The 18,641-nt window shown below is 44.1% G+C and overlaps 1 protein-coding gene across 5 annotated transcripts in view; it reads left to right on the plus strand.

Moving 5' to 3' along the window:
* The window catches only part of MAST3 (microtubule associated serine/threonine kinase 3), a 62,220-nt gene that overhangs the window by 38,822 nt on the left and 4,757 nt on the right, over positions 1 to 18,641 (plus strand). For all 5 annotated transcript variants that reach the window (XM_025164250.2, XM_088149581.1, XM_088149582.1 and 2 more), the window contains 17 exons: positions 1,395 to 1,470; positions 2,082 to 2,291; positions 2,385 to 2,486; positions 4,070 to 4,202; positions 4,549 to 4,619; positions 5,845 to 5,924; positions 6,253 to 6,461; positions 7,644 to 7,782; positions 8,117 to 8,249; positions 8,490 to 8,655; positions 11,472 to 11,573; positions 11,694 to 11,816; positions 12,202 to 12,311; positions 12,470 to 12,624; positions 13,680 to 13,915; positions 14,879 to 15,079; positions 17,198 to 17,424. In XM_025164250.2, coding sequence (XP_025020018.1) covers positions 1,395 to 1,470; positions 2,082 to 2,291; positions 2,385 to 2,486; positions 4,070 to 4,202; positions 4,549 to 4,619; positions 5,845 to 5,924; positions 6,253 to 6,461; positions 7,644 to 7,782; positions 8,117 to 8,249; positions 8,490 to 8,655; positions 11,472 to 11,573; positions 11,694 to 11,816; positions 12,202 to 12,311; positions 12,470 to 12,624; positions 13,680 to 13,915; positions 14,879 to 15,079; positions 17,198 to 17,424 — 2,473 coding nt within the window. The remainder of the gene's footprint in view (positions 1 to 1,394; positions 1,471 to 2,081; positions 2,292 to 2,384; positions 2,487 to 4,069; positions 4,203 to 4,548; positions 4,620 to 5,844; positions 5,925 to 6,252; positions 6,462 to 7,643; positions 7,783 to 8,116; positions 8,250 to 8,489; positions 8,656 to 11,471; positions 11,574 to 11,693; positions 11,817 to 12,201; positions 12,312 to 12,469; positions 12,625 to 13,679; positions 13,916 to 14,878; positions 15,080 to 17,197; positions 17,425 to 18,641) is intronic.

Here is an 18,641-nt window from a genome sequence, read left to right on the forward strand (position 1 = left end):
GACTCTGAGACAAGGCTGGGCTAGATTAGAATCTCTTAGACAAGAATAAAGCCTTACCTCTAGTGGATTGCCCGCTGCTAGTGCAAAGATGTCGGAGGCATAGTCTCTGGTATTTAAACTTGAGGCTCTTCCTGTCTTCCTCTCAAAATAAGAGACAGGTGGAAACTGTTGTTCTTGTCCAAAAAAGAGGAGGTGCAAGCATCTGAACCTGGATTTCAATACAGATACAGCATTTGATACCCAGCAGTTGCTGGAATTCTTATGTAATGGCATAGTGCTTGGTAGCCTGGAAGCTGAGTGGTAGTTTTATATTTGTATGATGGGTGTCTCTGGCTTGGGAAGTACCGGTTCTCACCTTGCCTGCCTCATTTTACCAGAGATTGAATCAGGAATGTTTTTCATGCAGAACAAATGCTCTAGTAGCTGCCTTCCACTTCTTATAATCCAGAACTGTCTTCTCTAATTAACAGCAACCCTGGTGTTTGAACAACCGTAAGTCACATCTATTTGGAAGAATTATCCTTGGGTCCCTTTTAGTATGATATTAATCATGCCTTGGCCAGAGTCCAATGCTCAGCCATTGGAGGGCAATTTAGGGAGGGAGGAAGCAATTCAGATAACACTGTTTTCTCTTCCTCCTGATTGCAATGGTTTAAGAACAGTTTAAGGCCTAAGTGACGGCTGATTTATTACATAAAAGTTCTCCCACTTATTAGTTAACTGAAGAAAATATTTGTAGCTCAGGATTGAACTGTGGAGTGTTTGGTGTTCTCCGAGCTTGGCTGTTTTCTTGCAGACGTTTCATTACCTGACTAAGTAACATCATCAGTGCTGGTGAGTGTGGGGTTTGCTCCCTGCTTATATACAGTAGCTTGCCCTGCCAGTGTTGGTAGGGATGTGGTTTTCTCCTTGGTAGTTCCTTGATTAGGTTATTGTTTTCTGCTTGATTGTTTGTCTGATGTTAATCCTTGCTGATCCAGGTGTTGGTTGCTGGAGAGGATGTGTTCTGGTCTTTTTGTTTCCTTCTTAGCTTTTTTATTGTCTCTTTTGAGACAATTTTGTTGTCCACCAACACTGGCAGGGCAAGCTATTGTATATAAACAGGCAGCAAACCCCACACTCACTAGCACTGATGATGTTACCTAGTTGGGTAATGAAATGTCTGCAAACAAACAACCAAGGTCAGAGAGCACCAAAGACTCCATACTTATTAGCTAGTTTGTCAGTCTGCAGCCCTAACATATTCTGGAGGGATGAGAACCATGCTAGAGCAAGAAAATTTTGGGAAACGTGAGATCTTGAGCACTGTCAAAGCTCCCTTCCACTTCCTTGTTTCTGGCTTGCTTGAGTTCTTAGCACATGTCCTCAGCAGTTGCCTCTTTTTCTTCTCACAGCCCTGGGCGGACAAGTGGGACTTTTGACAATGAGGTTGTAATGATGAATCATGTATACAAGGAAAGATTCCCAAAGGTAAGGAGCTATTAAGAACTGAGCAAAGGAATTATCTTTTATCTCTTAGAATTAATGAATCATAGACTCATAGGGTTAGCTTAGTATAATCTGTAAATCCTGCTAAAGTCCAGATCCAACACTGTGTCTTTGGCTCCACATCCTATCTAAACGAAGGGGAATGAATTATATTTAAAAAGCATTGGGTACAATAATCATAGTACTGTGCTTTGATAGCTTTCACCTCTTTTTCTGTGCTGGAGCTTTATCTTTTTTAGAAATTTAAGAACCATAACCTTGTTGGAATAAAGCATGTTTTAATGAGAGAGAGGTGAATGAGAAATCTCCAAAGGAAAGACTTTTGGTGCCACTGGCATCAAGTTTCAGTAGGAGCAGTTTGGAACTTCATTCCCTTCTCTTGCAGTTCATGTTTATTTTTACAAGTAGCTTGCATGAATGTTGGAAGAATGCAGGAGAAACAGAAGATAGAGCAGAGATTTTATAATCATGAGCCTTTTAGTTCTTCTGAGACTGAGTCATCTTAACACTGAAAATTGAGTATGGTTCCCAGGTGAAGCTTCTGGATCCCATGGTCACCACCTGCTTTTCTCCCCTTTTCCCTTCCTTCAAAGGCCACTGCCCAGATGGAAGAACGCCTGGCAGAGACAATTGCCACTTTCTCACCCAGTAGCATTCTGCCTTTGGCTGATGGTGTTCTGGGATTCATCCATCACCAGATCATTGAACTGGCCCGTGACTGCCTCAACAAGTCCCAAGGGGCTCTCATTACCTCCCGCTATTTCATTGAACTGCAGGAGAAGCTGGAGAAAATGCTAAGAGATGTGAGTATCTGTTTTGCTTCCCCATCCACCCAGACTTCTCTAGTGAGCCTTTCTCAATAATGCTCATGAGTTCTCCATCACACTTTCTGCCAGGCTCAGGAGCGCTCTGAGAGCGAGGAGCTGCACTTCATTGAACAGCTGGTCCGCAAATTACTGATCATCATTTCCCGGCCAGCTCGGCTGCTAGAGTGCTTGGTAAGGATGGAGCTGACATGTCTGCTATGCCCAGACTAAGCTGGCTGGAAAGGGACAAAGGGTTACAGGATTGCCATCATCATCTGGAGTAAGAACAATCCTGAGAGATAACTTTTCCTCCGAAGCCCCCATGGAGCTCTCTGTGGAACAGTAGATGTGGCTACATGAGTCTGGCTTGAGCTGTAAGCCAAATGGTAAGGCAGAGGGTGAATGTAAGCTGAAGCTTCCTCTTGGTCCTTTTGGATCAGATCAAAGATCTGTGTAATCCATCATTCTACAATGGCCAGCCAGATCCCCCTAGAAGGTTACAAGCAGGTCAGAAAGGCAACAACCTTCCTTTCCTTGTCTTACTGCAACCATGATTCACTACTATGAAGCTGGAAGAGCGACACAGACTTCATGGTGACTTGATAGACCTATTCCAGGATTTGGGAATACAAGCCCCCTCTGTTGCCAGCATGTCCCTTGCACCCTAAAACAGTTCCTGGAGGCCTCTGAAACTGAGCTAAAATTAATTTGCAAGGTTACCAAATCTCACAGGATACTAGCATTATCACAAAAAATACTGCAAAATCTCAGCAATCCTCACAAGATCTCCAAAACCATGTGTGATTTCAGCCATTTTTCTAAAATTTAAATTTTGGGCACCCGTTACCCTTCCTGAATCAACATACTCTGGCTAACCATTCTTCAATCAGAGGGCTAAATTTAGATGCATCATCTTCTTAGTTTGATCCAACCTAGGCTTTTCTTAGTTTTATTTTATTTTACTTTTTTAGTAAAAAGGATTAAACATATTCACTGAGATGGAGAGGCTATCACTGGCTATTAACAATAATAGCTAATGAAGCCTTCATGTCTACTTTTGGATGCTTGTTTCTGCTGGCAGTCTTTGGAAGACAGTGTGTGCAGGATGGATCCTTGGTGAGAATTCACTGGGGCCAGTGCATAAGTACAAACAGATAGCCTGAAATATGGGAATGGAAGCTTTCTTGGAGCTGAAAATGCCTGTTTCTTGTGATGGCACCAGGAGATGATAGCTTGAGTTTCCCAGATGGCTCAGAGTTTGAGATGAGTGATGGTTTTGGGCAGGGCTTATGCAGCAGGGACAGAGAAACTTTAATCTTTGGTATTTATAGATAAGCTTTTGTCTTCTGATTCCTGAGCCAAGGAAGCTGTTGCTTCCTGTGCTGTGGCATTGTTCCTTCTTGGCTCTGCATCCCAGAACTTGAGTGCAAGAGAAAAAATGATTTGTTCTTCTCAGACTGCATGACATTATTACAGACTAGATTTCACAGTAAATGGGGGTTTCATGAAAAGGAGTCATCCTGGATTGTTATAGTCCCTAAATGTGAGAAGTCCAGGCAAAAAAGGAGAGCTGTCGTTATTTATTTTAGGCCAATTCATCTCTATAGCCTTTAGTTTGTGGCTGAGGAAGACTTTTGTTTAATTTCATTTATTTTTAATTGAATTAAATTGCTAAGCCTTATCATTTTGAAGATTTAGTTGGCAAATCTCAGAATCTCACTTTTTATATTTTCTCCACCTCTTTTTATATTTCCTTCTCCCTCTTCCACTTGCAGGAGTTTGACCCTGAGGAGTTCTATCACCTCCTGGAGGCCGCTGAAGGTCATGCAAAGGTGGGACAAGGAATCAAAACAGACATTCCACGTTATATCATCAGTCAGCTGGGACTCGCCAAAGACCCTCTGGAGGGTGAGGAAAAAAGGTTTCCTAGTTTGAACAGGGCTATGCTGTATTTATCTGTAAATCATTTGGAATTATTTTTTTGGAGCACAGCAGTATATAAAAATTGGATTAAATAAGTAGCTCAGCGATAAAGTATCTGCTTTGCATGCATCACTTGGGCTCTGTTGCAGACAGCATCTCTAGTTTAAACTTGATCTAAATCACAGATAATGGAAAGACCTCTGCCAATCAGAGAAGGCAAGATTTTTGTGGCCAGCGTAAGGAAGACCATTAACGGGGGAATGCAGGTGGGAATCAGATCAATTCACTTATTTGTCATTGGTTTCAGTTTCAGTTTCTCTTCCTTCCCCAGAAATTGTTCAGTTTGATCAAGTTGACTGCCCTTCCCCTGCAGGACCAGAGCAGCAAGATGAACCTCCTGAGGTAAGACTATATTCCCCTTCCCTTTCTAGCCTGTTGCAAGGCATTCCTCTAGAGCTGTGTTTCTCAATCTTTAAGATATGTCGACATCAACTCCCAGAATTCCCCAGCCAGCATGATGGCTGGGGAATCCTGGGAGCTGAAAAGTTGCCAAGGTTAAAAAACACTGCTCTAGACTGAAACTCCTGAAGATGTATTCAAGGTTAACATTTTATTTCACTTTCATTTACTGTTAATTTACTGTTTTTCTTTTCTCATGAAAAAAAACCCCAATGTAGTTAACATTAAGGGCTCACATTGTCACAAGCAAACATCCTAATACCAGATCAGTCTGTTATCAAAACAAGAGACATGGGAACAATCACTCCACCCAAGAAAGTGGCTTCTGGCCCATGATGTCATGTGGGTGGGGAAAAAGAGGCACAGGACGTTGAACTTTGATTTCAGTATAAATAGGGCTTGTATTTGATATGCAGTAGTCATTGGAATTATTTCATAATGCTTCTTTAGCTTTTCTACAATAAATCTACTTATCATTCGGGTATCCTTAAATGCCTGTTAATCAATATCCAGTCCAGCTTGCCAGGTGAAGTGTGGCACCTATTTCCAAAATATTCTTCATCATCATTTAAAACATTTCGGTAATCATTCATTGAAATATTATTAATAGTAAGATCTTCTCTGAGATCATTCTGCTGCCTAGGGCTGGTGGGAAGCTGGATTTGGTCCCCAGACTGGCTCTAATCCCCCCCCCCTGTGAGATAAGTTCTGCTCTGTGATATGTTTTTAGTCTCCCAGTTAACTCTTTTGTCCTTCCACCATACTATGCTACATGAGGTTTTTTTTTCCTATAGATTCTATCATTTTTTATGCTACTTATTTCAGAAAAGCAAACAACAAATCTTGTTAATAACTCAGTAGATGCCATTCTTTCCGCAGACTGCAAGAGCCAGTTTGATCTAGTGGTTCAGGCACCAGAAACCAGGAGATTGTGAGTTCTAGCCTTAGGCATGAAAGCTGGATGGATGACTTTGGGCCAGTCCCTCTCTCTCAGCCCAACTCACCTCACAGGGTTGTTGTTGCAGGGAAAATAGGAGGAGGGAGGAGTATTAGGTATATTCTTTGCCTTGAGTTATTTATAAAAATAAGAAAGGCGAGATAAAAAAAAGAATCTAAAGAAAGAGTAATATGTATTCCCCTTCTCTTTCCCTCTCTCTTGCAAAACCAGTCCTCTGCCCCCATTTCTCGGAGGAAACCCTGTGAAAGCGATTTTGAAACTATCAAGTTAATCAGCAATGGTGCTTACGGGTGAGTGGGCTCCTCAAATTATGGTCTTCATCTTTTGCTGCAAGACCCAAACTGTTAGACATTGTTTGTGGAAAAAAGAGGGCAAAGAATTGTACTAGTGAGAGGGTTAGGTGACTTTCCCCTCTACAACTTTGGCTCAGGTGTATCTAGTGTAAAAAAAAAATGTACTCACATTAATGCAGAGGCGTCATTATGGATATGGTGAACTAGGACAATCACTATCAGCCTCATCCACATCAATGAGTTGCCAAGAGGATTAAACAATGGGGGAAAAACATCAGGTGCTTCATTCTTCCCCAGCTCCCCAATAGCTCTCATGTTCCTTTAGGGCTGTGTATCTGGTGCGGCACAAGGAGACTCGCCAACGTTTTGCCATCAAAAAGATTAACAAGCAGAACCTGGTGCTGCGGAACCAGATCCAGCAGGTCTTTGTGGAGCGTGATATCCTGACTTTTGCTGAGAATCCTTTTGTGGTCAGCATGTTCTGCTCCTTCGAAACCAGATGTCACCTCTGCATGGTCATGGAGTATGTGGAAGGTGAGGCTGCAGGAAGGACATATCTGGTGGGAGTGGGTGGAGATGTGCCAGAAACCTGGCAACAAAGGACTCCAGGAACTGGAGTCCAGGTCATTGAAGGAGCAGCTGCTATGCATGGAAAAGACTCCAGGTCTGTCTAAGGCAGCATCTCTAGTCAAGGGATCATGGGTGGCAAAAGCTGGAAGAGGCTTTTTTCTATTGATGGATTACTGATGTCAGTTAGTGGAGGCAATCATGGGCTAGATACATCAGTGGTTTGACTTGGTATCAGGTGGTTTGAAGTGTTTATTGCTCCAAAGAGAAAGAATTTCATCCTGGCAAAGTCTGGCTTTGACTTGAATTTAACATCAGTTTTCAGAAGAGCAGCAAGCATTCCACAGTTCTGTGGTTTCTTATTGTATGCACTAAATTCCTGAAATGCTACACTGTTTGGAATCCAGAGATTGGCAAACTTTGAAAAGCAACATTTATATCCCTGCCAAACAGCTGCCAAAGGAAGTCTGCAAAATATGTTGTGTGATGCCTGCCAAGGTCTCAGAAGCATCATTGGCGTGATAGACTTTGTGTTGGATCTTCTCATGGTTGTGGAATGGGATTTTGATGTGCTTGACTTTTTATGTCCTCCTTCCCCAAACCCTCATCAGTTTGCCTAAAATCTGCTTCTTGATCTTAAAGTTTTCCTAGTGGTCTCTGCCAAAGAAATCTCTGCCAGAGACTTTAAAAACCTTCTTTTGGAAAGCTAAATAAAGTAAATAAAGAGTGAAGTGTTGCCAAATATATTTGGGAAGTACTTTTGGCTTTTCTAAGGGCGGGGAGGAGGGCGAAAGGCTCTCTCTTTGATTTCTGCAAGATACTTTTAAAAAGCATACGTGAAATGTTTTCCATTTTAAAATTAAAAAAAAAAGCACTGAAATCTATTTAAGAACATTGCATGATTGCTATCTTGGACAATAAACAGTAATGCCATTAAAACAAGCAGTTTGGTGAAGAGATTTTAAAAAACCAACATAAAAGGCAAAACCAACTAAAATATGTTTACTTGGTACCTAAAGGATAGTTAGTCAGCCTGGCAAGAGGAAAAAAGTTTAGATGTCAAATAATCAAAGCTGGGCTTGTCAGATGTGGTAGCCCATCCCTGGTGTTTTGCAAGAAGTGGACTCTCGGACGTTCTGTCTTCTTTAGGTGGGGATTGTGCCACACTGCTGAAGAACATGGGACCTCTGCCTGTGGACATGGCCCGGATGTATTTTGCTGAGACGGTCCTGGCCCTTGAATACCTCCACAATTATGGCATTGTTCACCGGGACCTCAAACCAGACAAGTGAGGGTGGGGTATGAGTTAGATTGTGAGATGCAGGGAGGTGAGGGAGGGGGGCATGCATTTACTCCAATAATTTTTGTTAGGGAGTCCAAATTTTCTTCTAACAAGTTTGCCTGCCATAGTCTGGAGTGCTGATCTGGCTGTATGAGTTGTCTGAGCATGAGCACCTACTGGCTAACATCTATGACATGGGTGACAAAAAACTAAGTAGACTTGTATTGTACTGTCAGCATTAGATGCTAGTATCCCAACTGGCTAAATACATTATAGGTTTTGAGCTTCCTGGCTGATTCCTTTCATGGTTCAAGCTCCCTCCATTTCTTTTTCTTGGCAGCTTGCTCATCACATCTATGGGCCACATCAAGCTGACCGACTTTGGCCTGTCCAAGATTGGCTTGATGAACATGACCACAAATCTCTATGAGGGTCACATTGAGAAGGACACACGAGAGTTTGTAGATAAGCAGGTGTGGTGTTTATGGCAAAGCGCATGCACGTCTTCTAATGAAATCTGCTGGCTTGTTTTGCTGTGTACAAAGGAAAGGGCCCCCGAACCTCAGGAGCCTCTGCTGCCATCTGGAGGCATCCTCACTCTCTTGATTCTGCCCTTTCTGGAGTTAAAGGGGAGACAGTGACCCCATCCGTCCCTAAGGAGATACCTCCTTGTTCACAGAAACAGGGGAATTCTGTTTTCCGTCTCTTTGCAGGTCTGTGGTACTCCTGAGTATATTGCTCCAGAAGTAATCCTGATCCAAGGGTATGGCAAGCCAGTGGACTGGTGGGCCATGGGAATCATACTCTATGAGTTCCTGGTAGGCTGCGTCCCATTCTTTGGCGACACCCCAGAGGAACTCTTTGGGCAGGTGATCAGCGGTAGGTTTGCTTTTCCTTAAGGAAGGTGGGGGGGGGCGGAAATACAGGGCTAGAGAAATTCTGAGCTTTGCCTCAGTGCAGAAGCAATAAGGGCCCCGTTTATTGCAGAAGTCAAGCCAGTGCCATTCCCAGTTGCCTGGCAGAGAGCGGTGTCTGAACAAAAGAACCTTTGAGAAATCCACTAGATAAACTCAGTGAACTGGACATGACAAAAGTGACCTTCACTCAGCATGTGGTGTGTTCCTGGAGATGGCAGAGTGGGTGTTGCCTTCCCATTTCATGGGGCCTTTCCTCTGGGCTGGGTTGAAGTGCTCTCTGCCTGTCCTTGAACGGAAAGAAAACTCTGCCAGCGTGAAATTTGCCGCTTTGCTGATCCCCCTTCTGGTTCTCTTGCGTCTGTCCTGACACACTGTTGAAAAGCAATGTCCTGGTTAGGCACCTTCAGAATATGTTAAGCAAAAGTGACTCTGAGCATCAACAGGACATTTTCCACCAATCACAGTAGAGATGAGGGAATAGGGGTGGGGCTGATAACAGTGAGCTTCTCTACCATTTCCATTGATAAAGATGAAACTCTGGGAAGTGAACAGGGTGATGAAGGGGTTGTCTTTCTCTCACACACTGTATTTCCCCCAAGATACCAAGAGCGCAGTAAATCAGGAAGGCAGAATTCTAGTGCTCTTACGCAACTATGCAAATAGCATCCCTGTGCCAGTTTTTCACAAGCAGCAGAAGCTTCCACCGAAATGCAAACTCATGTTGCTGCCCCTTCTGCACCCTTCCGATAGTCAAAACTGGAGAACCACACAGAAGGAAGCCCCTGCCAGTTTGTGAAAGGAAGAAAACAGTCCCCACCCCCACCCCTAATTGGAAATGTGTTTTACATGCCAAACTGTTACTGTTGGAATGAGCAGCACAGATTTTTCACATAACTTAAGGCTGTCTCCTTCATGGGCTGAAGATAACGTGAGGGCAACAGTATAGGGGACGTGGTGGAAAAAAGATGTCACGGCATTTTTGTGCTGTGGTGAGCTGCAAGTGAGGAAAGGCCCATAGCCTGCTGTTTTCTTGCTCGAGAAGATGTAATGGGCTGTGAGAATAATCTTGAGCAGGAAGAAGAATTGCAATCAAGGCAACAATCAGATAAGAGAAATCTGAGTCCAAAGCAGGAATGTAATTTGAGGAAACATCTCAGACTTGATCCTCTCTAATTCTCTTTAGGATAAAGGCAGGGAGGGAGGCACATTCAGAGTTGCAAAATTCTGTTATTGTAACCCGATAATAAATGTAGTTTTAGTATTCATGACTCTGGTGTTCAAGTCTAGTCTACCTTGAAGGGCTGACAGAAGCAGATCCTAGCAGAAGCAGAGATCACTTCTAGCTTTTGGGCTCCAGCTGCATCTTGACTAACTCTGTATTCCAACTCTAATAGCAGAGACATGTTGATTTGATTGAGAAATTAAGACATATTTGTGTTACATTACATCATGGTGAGCAAAATGCAGATCAACTTGTTCTTTTATTTGGGGTGCGGAGGGCTTGCAACATGGGTATCCTGCTCTCTCACTACTGGTGCTCCAAGACATTCCCAACAACAAATCAAATTTCCTGGTAGCTCATAACTGCCACCACCATCTGCTGGAGTACCCAACGTTGTCAGTGGACTTATGTGGCTTATAAGGACCCTTGAAAAATGATGTAAGCAAAGGAGGTCCATTAAGCAGGGAAAGGTTTTTAGAGTCTCTCCTTGATCCACCAGTATGCCTGCTGCTGTTCCTCTGGGCTGGTAATACATCACCATGTCATGTTAAAATCCAAAATGATTCCTTTAACACCCTGAAAAGTAAAATTGTGTGTCAGAGTTGGAATTTAAAGAGATTTATTCAGGGTTTGGGATCTCCTGAATTCCTGGCTAGCATGGCTGATCTCAAGGAAAAGTAAGAGTAAAGTTTACTGTATTGTCGAAGGCTTTCACGGCCAGCATACGATGGCTGGTGTGGGTCTTCCGGGCTGTGGGTCTTCCCAGCAGCCCCTCATTAACAATTCAGTAGAAGAAAAAACCCTGCCTAATCCCCAGGAAGATACACACAGATGCTGACACCAAAACAAGCAGCCACTCAGTAACCCCACCCCACCCACACACACCCATCCCCCCCTTCCTCCCCCCAGATCTCTATAAATACCCACAAAAGGGTCACTTCACCCTGAGCACAGAGAGAACTGCTCCTGTCTGTGCTCCTGCACTCTGAAGATGCCGGTCACAGGTGCTGGCGAAACGTTAGGAAACAAAACTTCAAGACCACGGCCACACAGCCCGGAAGACCCACACCAGCCATCGTAAAGTTTACTCTTTATTTATTTATTCATTTATTATTCATAAGACATACTTTATTAGAGATATTCCATATTTTATGGTAGGCTAAGCATTGAGAGTGGAACTTTGTGTATCTGTGAGTTAAAGTACATACATCTGCATGCTCATACTTTTCCAACCTTACATCTACCAAAAAAGAGAGTCCCCCCCCACCCGCTCATGAGACAGTCTAAATTCTGAGAAGGTAAACATCAAGGAAGGAAAGGTTGTCCAAACAGGAGTTTCTCTTTTGTGATGATCTTTCTGCCTCTATACATGGTGGTTCCACTCAGGCCACATGATACAGCTTTTGAGACATTGTCGTCTTCTTCCTTGAATTTCTCTAATATTTTTGTCCCATCTCCTTGTTTCCTCAAAGTTTTTGAAAGGTTTTGGGGTGGGGGCAATAGGGCAGCAAAGAGCCCCCTCCAAAACTGCTTTGGTTTTACTTCCTTAATTCCAGATGAAATCATTTGGCCTGAAGGGGATGAAGCTCTTCCTGCTGATGCCCAAGATTTGATCACACAACTCCTGCGTCACTGCCCTCTGGAGCGGCTGGGCACAGGTATCACAGCAGTGTCAGTACCTGAAGCGATTGGGAGGGTGCAAGTAGAGGTGTTGTGGCTCCCCAGCCCGTGGCCAGCTGTCAATGCTAGGACCTCTCCTCTCCCATCTCAACCTCTAGGAGGCGCGCATGAGGTGAAGCACCATGCCTTCTTCCGCCATCTGGATTGGAATGGGCTGTTGCGGCAGAAAGCTGAATTTATCCCACAGCTGGAGGCTGAAGATGACACCAGTTACTTTGACAGTAAGGCATCCCAGATGACGAGAGAAAGGATGGGAAGGGCTGTAGTGGTTGGACGGCAGAATTGCAAGCCTGAATTTCGGATGCAGACAATCTCAGTGGGCCCCCCAAAAGTACCCTGAAAGATGGGGACGGGGGCTGCAGATTGGACCGTTTCACTGCGTGCAACGGTCTTCTGCAACTTGGTGCTCTCTAGATTGACATTCCCATAATTTCCAAATAGCATAACTGAAGGTTGGCTGGCTAGGGGATTCTGGGTATTAGAGCCACAATGCATCTAGAGACTGCGGAGTTGAAGAAGGCCATCATACACCCATAGCAGCTCCTAAATGGGGCAGATTTGGTAGAGGTCTGAATTCCTTTTCCCCAACCTTGTCTTTCCTCCCAGCTCGCTCAGAGCGCTATCGGCACTTGGGCTCCGATGATGAGAAAACCAACGATGAGGAGTCCTGTGTAGAGATTCGTCAGTTTTCTTCCTGCTCCCATCGTTTCAGCAAGGTTGGGAAAGGGCTTCCTCGGGGGAGGTTTGCCGGAGAGTTTCTGGCTACATTGCTGGTGAACATAGGGCTGCAAAACTATTCTTGCTGGTTGTGCATCTTAGGATAAGCATGCCCTCTATCCAACTGATTTCCGCCCCCCCATGCCCTGTTTCCCAGGTTTACAGCAGCTGTGAATATCTGGCCAACCCCTCCACCCTCAACTTCACATCCTCTGAGCAGGGCCACGGCGAGGACAAGGAAGACAGAGTAGAGCGGGGAGATCATAGCTCTGGAGATGAGGAGAAGAGCCGGCTACCTAAGACTGAGACCAGGTGAGCAGGCAGGGGCACAGCTGGCCTTTTCAGAAATGGGGTGACATCAAGACTTTGGACATCTTGGGGAACTTCCTGAGTTTCTTTGGCTTCCTTTAGCATCCCAAAGGGCAAGCTTAGTTTTGGCACTAAAAGAGGCAAAGGGGGAAGTGTGTTCAGACTTTGTCACTCTGTTCATGGTTCATCTTGCAGTGTTTGTAGATTGCTGTGAATTCTGTGTGCTGCAGCAGCCGGAAGGTAGGACTGGGAAGAGACACATTCAAGCCTTTACTCAGCTTTGAAGTTCACTGAATTATTCTGAATGAGCTACAATCTTGGATAGGAGAGGGGCTGTTAGATACTTCTTCGAGATCCTAATATTAGAAGAGCGTTGGAATAGAACTAAAATAAATTAACTAACAATTAATTTCCAGAGGACTAGTGTCTGCTAGCGGGGAAGGGAAGGGAACAACAAAAAAGTTAAGACGATGGCTGCAACCATGCAATTGAAGCCACCAACTTTTTCAATCCACCCCCAACCTGCAAATGCCCCGGTCCATGTAATTAGTTGGAAGCCAAAAGCAAGTCTTGCTCATCTTAGTTGGCAGGTAGAAAGATTCCTAAATATAGAGGAGAAGTATGATTTAACAAAGTGTGAAGGAGTTATGGAATGGAAGAGTATGGTCTGTGACAATGAGACTAAATCCCAAATGTTTATCCATGAGTACAATGAGCATTCACCCCAGTAGCAATTTGCGGTTGCGAAAATCATCCTGGCATTGTTGAATTAATGAACGCCTGTAATGGGATGGGACACTCACTGTTCTTTATTCATTCCTAACGCCTATTCATTCCCAATTTATGCCATTTCACACTGAACAGTGTTACTAATTAGTTAATCCCTTCCCTGAGATGAAAAAACAAGGACTTGGAATTTGCCTTCTTCTTAAACTCCATCAGGCTCTGAACTGGAAAAGAAAGTAGTGGATTATCCCTCATAGCCGAATTGTTTGCTTTGCCCAGAAGAGCCTCGCGTTGTCCCCTCCGCAGATAACTGCTTCCTGTCTCTCACGCAGGCTTCGTGCCTGGACCTCCTGTGGCTCCACAGTCCACTCCTTCCGTCAAGAATTCAGCCGCAGCCCGGCCATCTTGAGTAGCACCTGCAGCCTGGAGGCAATGCCCAGGTGTGCCTTCTCCTCTGAAGACGAGAGCCCCTGCCGGGGGGCTGCCAAAAAGGAGCGCCCGGTGTTTGTCGTCGGGGATTGTGAGGCGGCAGCACCAAGAGCACCCAGCAAGGGCTCAGCACTGGCGGGTGAGTGCAAGATATACCTCTGGGCAGTATTTTGGGTCATGTTCACAGCGGCAGTGGCATCTGCCAAGTTTAGACTTGTATTTGATGGCAGCCAATAACGTTGCAAGCAGGCCTGTCCTTTATCTCCCACTACTTGTATGTGTGGATAGACTGCTTTTGAACATGGCGTTTCTGTTGGGTTACTGAATTTAGTTGTTTAATTTATTTAATGAAAGAGTAGTTGGCACTTTGCAAGGAATGAGAGAACTTTTCTGTGCCCCAAAGGTCAGATACAATGGAGAGAAGAGAGGAAAAATAGGGCCAGGATAAACATGGGAAAATGCAGGATTCTGCCTTCAATTGGCAGGGTTCACGTAATATACTAAATCATCAACCTGGATTAACCAAACATAATTTCCATTTTCATATAACATTCTATACCCACACAAATAAACTGCAGCCGTGCCATTCTGATGGCTTAACATGACACCCCTATGCGATGGCCTGGTTCCCACAGCATGCTGAATCACAAACAACCCAACTCCATTGTATACTAGACTGGCATTTTGGGAGAATCAGGCCATTACACACATGTTATAATTGTTTGTTTGAGGACGGTTTGTTACATGAATACAGGAATTGTGCTGGGTAAAGCTGGGTTTAGGATTTAGCATGCTGTGTTAACCCAGATACTAACTCAGATCTTTGGTCCATCAAACTTGCAATTGTCTACAGCAATGTTTCTGAACCTTGGCAACTTTAAGCTATGTGGAATTCTGGGAGTTGAAGTCCACATAGCTTAAAGTTGCCAGGGTTGAGAAACACTGGTCTACAGTGACTGGTAGTGGCTCTCCAAGGTTTCAGAAGGATCTTCTCCAACCCTACATGGAAATGAGAAGGATGGAACTTGGGATCTTCTGAATTCAAACAAGTGCCCTATCCCAGAGCTACAGGATGCTAAAAGACCCTTACCTTTCCTTCTAGCTGACTTGGCCAGCTTGAACCGTGTCCGTCTCAGGAGCAACAGCACAGGTACTAAGAGCTCTACCTCACGAGGTCTGGACCGTGAGAGCAGTCATCGAGGTGGGGGCCACAAGGATGCTTCAGGGAAGCACCCAATGTCTTCCAGTGGCAGAGTGCCAAAGTCAGCTTCAGTTTCTGCACTGTCACTTATCATCAATTCAGGTCAGTGGGACAAAGCAGCCCTCAGGATAGCTAATGCCTGGTCTCTTCCCAGCACAAGTGGTTCTAGCAGCACAGAAGCAGCCAAACACACCATTACAGACACACTAAGTTCCTGATGGACCCCATTGCTGGCAAGGCTTAAGTATATTGCCAGGCCCTTCCCCATTGGTCAGTCACACAGCAATGGGTGTGGCTTACCTGCTGCAACCAGTCAGTGCTTGGCAGGTGTGTTCTGTAATGCCAGACCTTGAAAGGAGTTCTGTAATGTTTGTTTCTCTCCAGCTCTCTTCTTTTTCTTGGAGCTGGGCAGCCAAAATGGAGCCATAGGCCAGCTTTTGGGGTTTCCCCAAAATGGCTCATAGATGGAACTAGTTTAACCTTAGGCAAAACTAAGTCTGTTTGGGCTACATCTAATTTGCTGGGGTTAGTCAAGTGCATTAATTGACTTCTTTTTGGTGTTTCCAAAATATGCTGACATCTTTTCCCCTCACTGTCCCAGTTAAACGTGTTGGGGGAACAGGACTAATAGAAGAGAATATATATAGCTCAGGGTTGAACTGTGGAGTCCTTGGGGTTCTCTGAGTTTGGTTGTTTTCTTGCCCGGCTAGGTAACATCTTCAGTGCTAGCCTGAAGATGTTACCTAGCTGGGTAACGAAATGTTTGCAAGAAAACAACCAAGCTCAGAGAACCCCAAAGACTCCATGGGAACAGGAGGGAACCTGTTAGCCCCCCCCCCCAATATAAGACAAGTCAGAGAAGAAGAGCAAAGAAGTTTCTAGTCAAAGGCAGTTGAAAAGGTGAGAACCCTCAGTGGTGGCTTTATATAATCTTGAACTGTGGATTTATAGTACTATGCTGAATACGCCTGCTTAAAGGAAAGGCCTACTAAGTTCAGTAAAGGTAGTCCTAGGTAAAACAGAAGAGGACTTAGTGTTTATGTTTAGTTTTCCCTTCTCCCTATTCTTTAAATGAAGATTGACCCTATAGGTGAAATAGATCTTCTGCTAGTCTTCTGTAAATTCTCCCCTAAACAAAAGAATATACAAGCCTGCTTTGCATATGTAGATTCATCTAATGATAAAAAAGAAACCCACAGAAGGCAAGCAGCCTTCAGCCTCCCAGTCTGTGCCTCTCTAAAGACCCCCAGGTTATGTTGCCAACATTTGATAACAATGGGGACAATTTTCACCTTTCTTCCCAAATTAAACTTCAGCCTCCCCACCGCCACTGGGCTAAAAATCTTTTGCTCTGCCCAGCCAGTATTGTCAGTGATCCCCAAAGGCCAAAACGTTTTTTCCCCCAAAAAGTGCAGCCCTTAAGCTTAACATTTGTTCACACCTCATTTAATGCAACTCTCCAGCCACAGAGATGGGACTTCTGCACAAGTGCTTTGGCCCACTTTGGATTAGCTCTAGATCTGGTTAATCATACAATATTATTTGTTTTGGAGAGCTGAGTCTATTTTGTTTTGGGGCACTGCTTCGAATATCTCTGCCCCTGTCCCAATCCAGCCAGCTTGCAATGATGGGGACAGGGACAGTGAGTAGAGACAGCACCTGATTGCAGAATTGTCACCATGCTGTAATTTTACCTTAACACCTAACGGGCTTGCAAATGCAACTAAGGAATGGTGAGAGAATGGCTGGAGAGCCTTGGGCATAGCTTCCTATTATAAAAAATTGTCAGAATTTTTTTTCCTATACCATTAGAAAGAATACATGGATGGGTAGAGATGCTAACAATTTATTGTATTTCTTTTTCTGTGGGGTGGGGCCGAGGGGATTACAGCTGGTGGGATCTTAGGAGACAGAGCATACACTGTTTTCTTCTGTGGGTCAGCTGAAAGAAAAGCTGGTGTTTGGCTCCAAAGGTTTTCTGTGTGTTCTTTGCCTTTTGAAGTTGGCCAAAGTGAAGACAATAATGGATTGCTTTCAGCCTTTTTTTTTTTTGACATTTTGGAAATATTGGTGATACAGAAGTGCCGTGAGAAAGAAAAAGAAGCAGAGAAAGTTTTCCATTATTTGCTTGCTTAGATTCTTTTTCATTGGAGATTCGTAGTAATTCAGCTATTACACTATTATCATTGTCCACCCTCTTCCTTTTTTTTTTTTTTGCAGATGACTTTAATGGGGCTGTTCTCAGGAGCCCCATCTCACCCCGCTCCCTTTCTTCCAATCCTTCATCTCGTGATTCTTCCCCAAGTCGGGACTCCATGCTTGGTGGCACCAGTCTGCGACCTCCCATTGTCATCCACAGCTCAGGGAAGAAGTATGGCTTCACACTGAGGGCCATCCGTGTCTACATGGGCAACAGTGATGTTTACACTGTGCATCACATGGTTTGGGTAAGCCAAGACCACACACACAGGCAGAAAGGAGCAGAGGAAATAGGTAGGCAGGAAATTGTACTTTTCTTTCAGGTTGTTTGAAGGTGGTGGAGAAAGAATTTTGGAATGTAGGAAAGCTAGGTAGGACTATCTGTTCACCTAGTTCAGGGCTGTTTAAAATCATAGCCATGGTTTACAGATGACACTAAGACACCGTGTGGACATTGAGACCACTCCACTCCACTCCAGCTTAGCTTTATATATGGACCAGGTCCCTAAGATTTGTTTAATCATCAAAGTTACAGAAATCGTGGGTTAATACTATGGGAGAAAGCAGCTGTAAGATCAGCCATAAAGTGTTGTGCTTGTGGCTTAGAATAGTGGGCGAATATAGCTCTTTGACTTAGAGCAGTGTTTCTCAACCTTGGCAATTTGAAGTTTTGTGGACTTCAACTCCCAGAATTCCCCAGCCAACATGCTGGCTGGGGAATTCTGGGAGTTGAAGTCCACACGTTTTCAAGCTGCCAAGGTTGAGAAACACTGGCTTACAGTGAGGCATGAATCCAGCCATTGTGGTTTATTAATATATCAAAAGAACGTTGCTTTATGTGATTTGTTAAGAGCCATAGAATTAAAGGGGGGCTTGTAGACCAGATAAGGGAGCTCCACTGTAACCGATAATAGGGATTCAGATAGAAAAGGTCATTTCACACCTTTGGGACTGAAATCCTTTAATTCAGCAGCAAGCAAAGAAGCAACTGGGAACGTCAGGTAGATCTGTGGATGATTTGCAATAGACGTGCAAGGATTATATGCTCCTAATAATAACAGCTGAGGATCTTTTCCTCCCTAAGTCACTTTGCTGAAAAAGAACACTTTGGAGGAAAACCAGGAATGGTGTTTTTTTGTTTTTTGTTTGAAGGAACTTTGGAGAGTTTTCTAACCTGGTCATAAATTCCTAGCCATGTAATTGTTAGCAAAAGGATAAATGATAACAGAGAAAAGGCAGAGCTACGTAACTCCTAATGTGGCTCAGTCTTTCCTAAACTGAGGGCATACATTCCACCAAGTGGATGTGAAGAACAAATTGAAGGAGGAAGATTCCAGCTTGATCCCAATAGAAAAACAGGCAGAAAATACTTAGAAATCTTCAGGGCAATATGGATTCCACCCTAGGGTAATTCTAGTCTTGTTGAACCTCCGTTAATTCTTTTTGAGAACCCTGGAGAATAAGT

This window comes from Python bivittatus, unplaced genomic scaffold (genome assembly GCF_059951505.1).
Source record: "Python bivittatus isolate LINGU-HERP-01145 unplaced genomic scaffold, Pbiv_v1 ctg000580_np1212, whole genome shotgun sequence".
In the NCBI taxonomy this organism is placed as follows: domain Eukaryota; kingdom Metazoa; phylum Chordata; class Lepidosauria; order Squamata; family Pythonidae; genus Python; species Python bivittatus.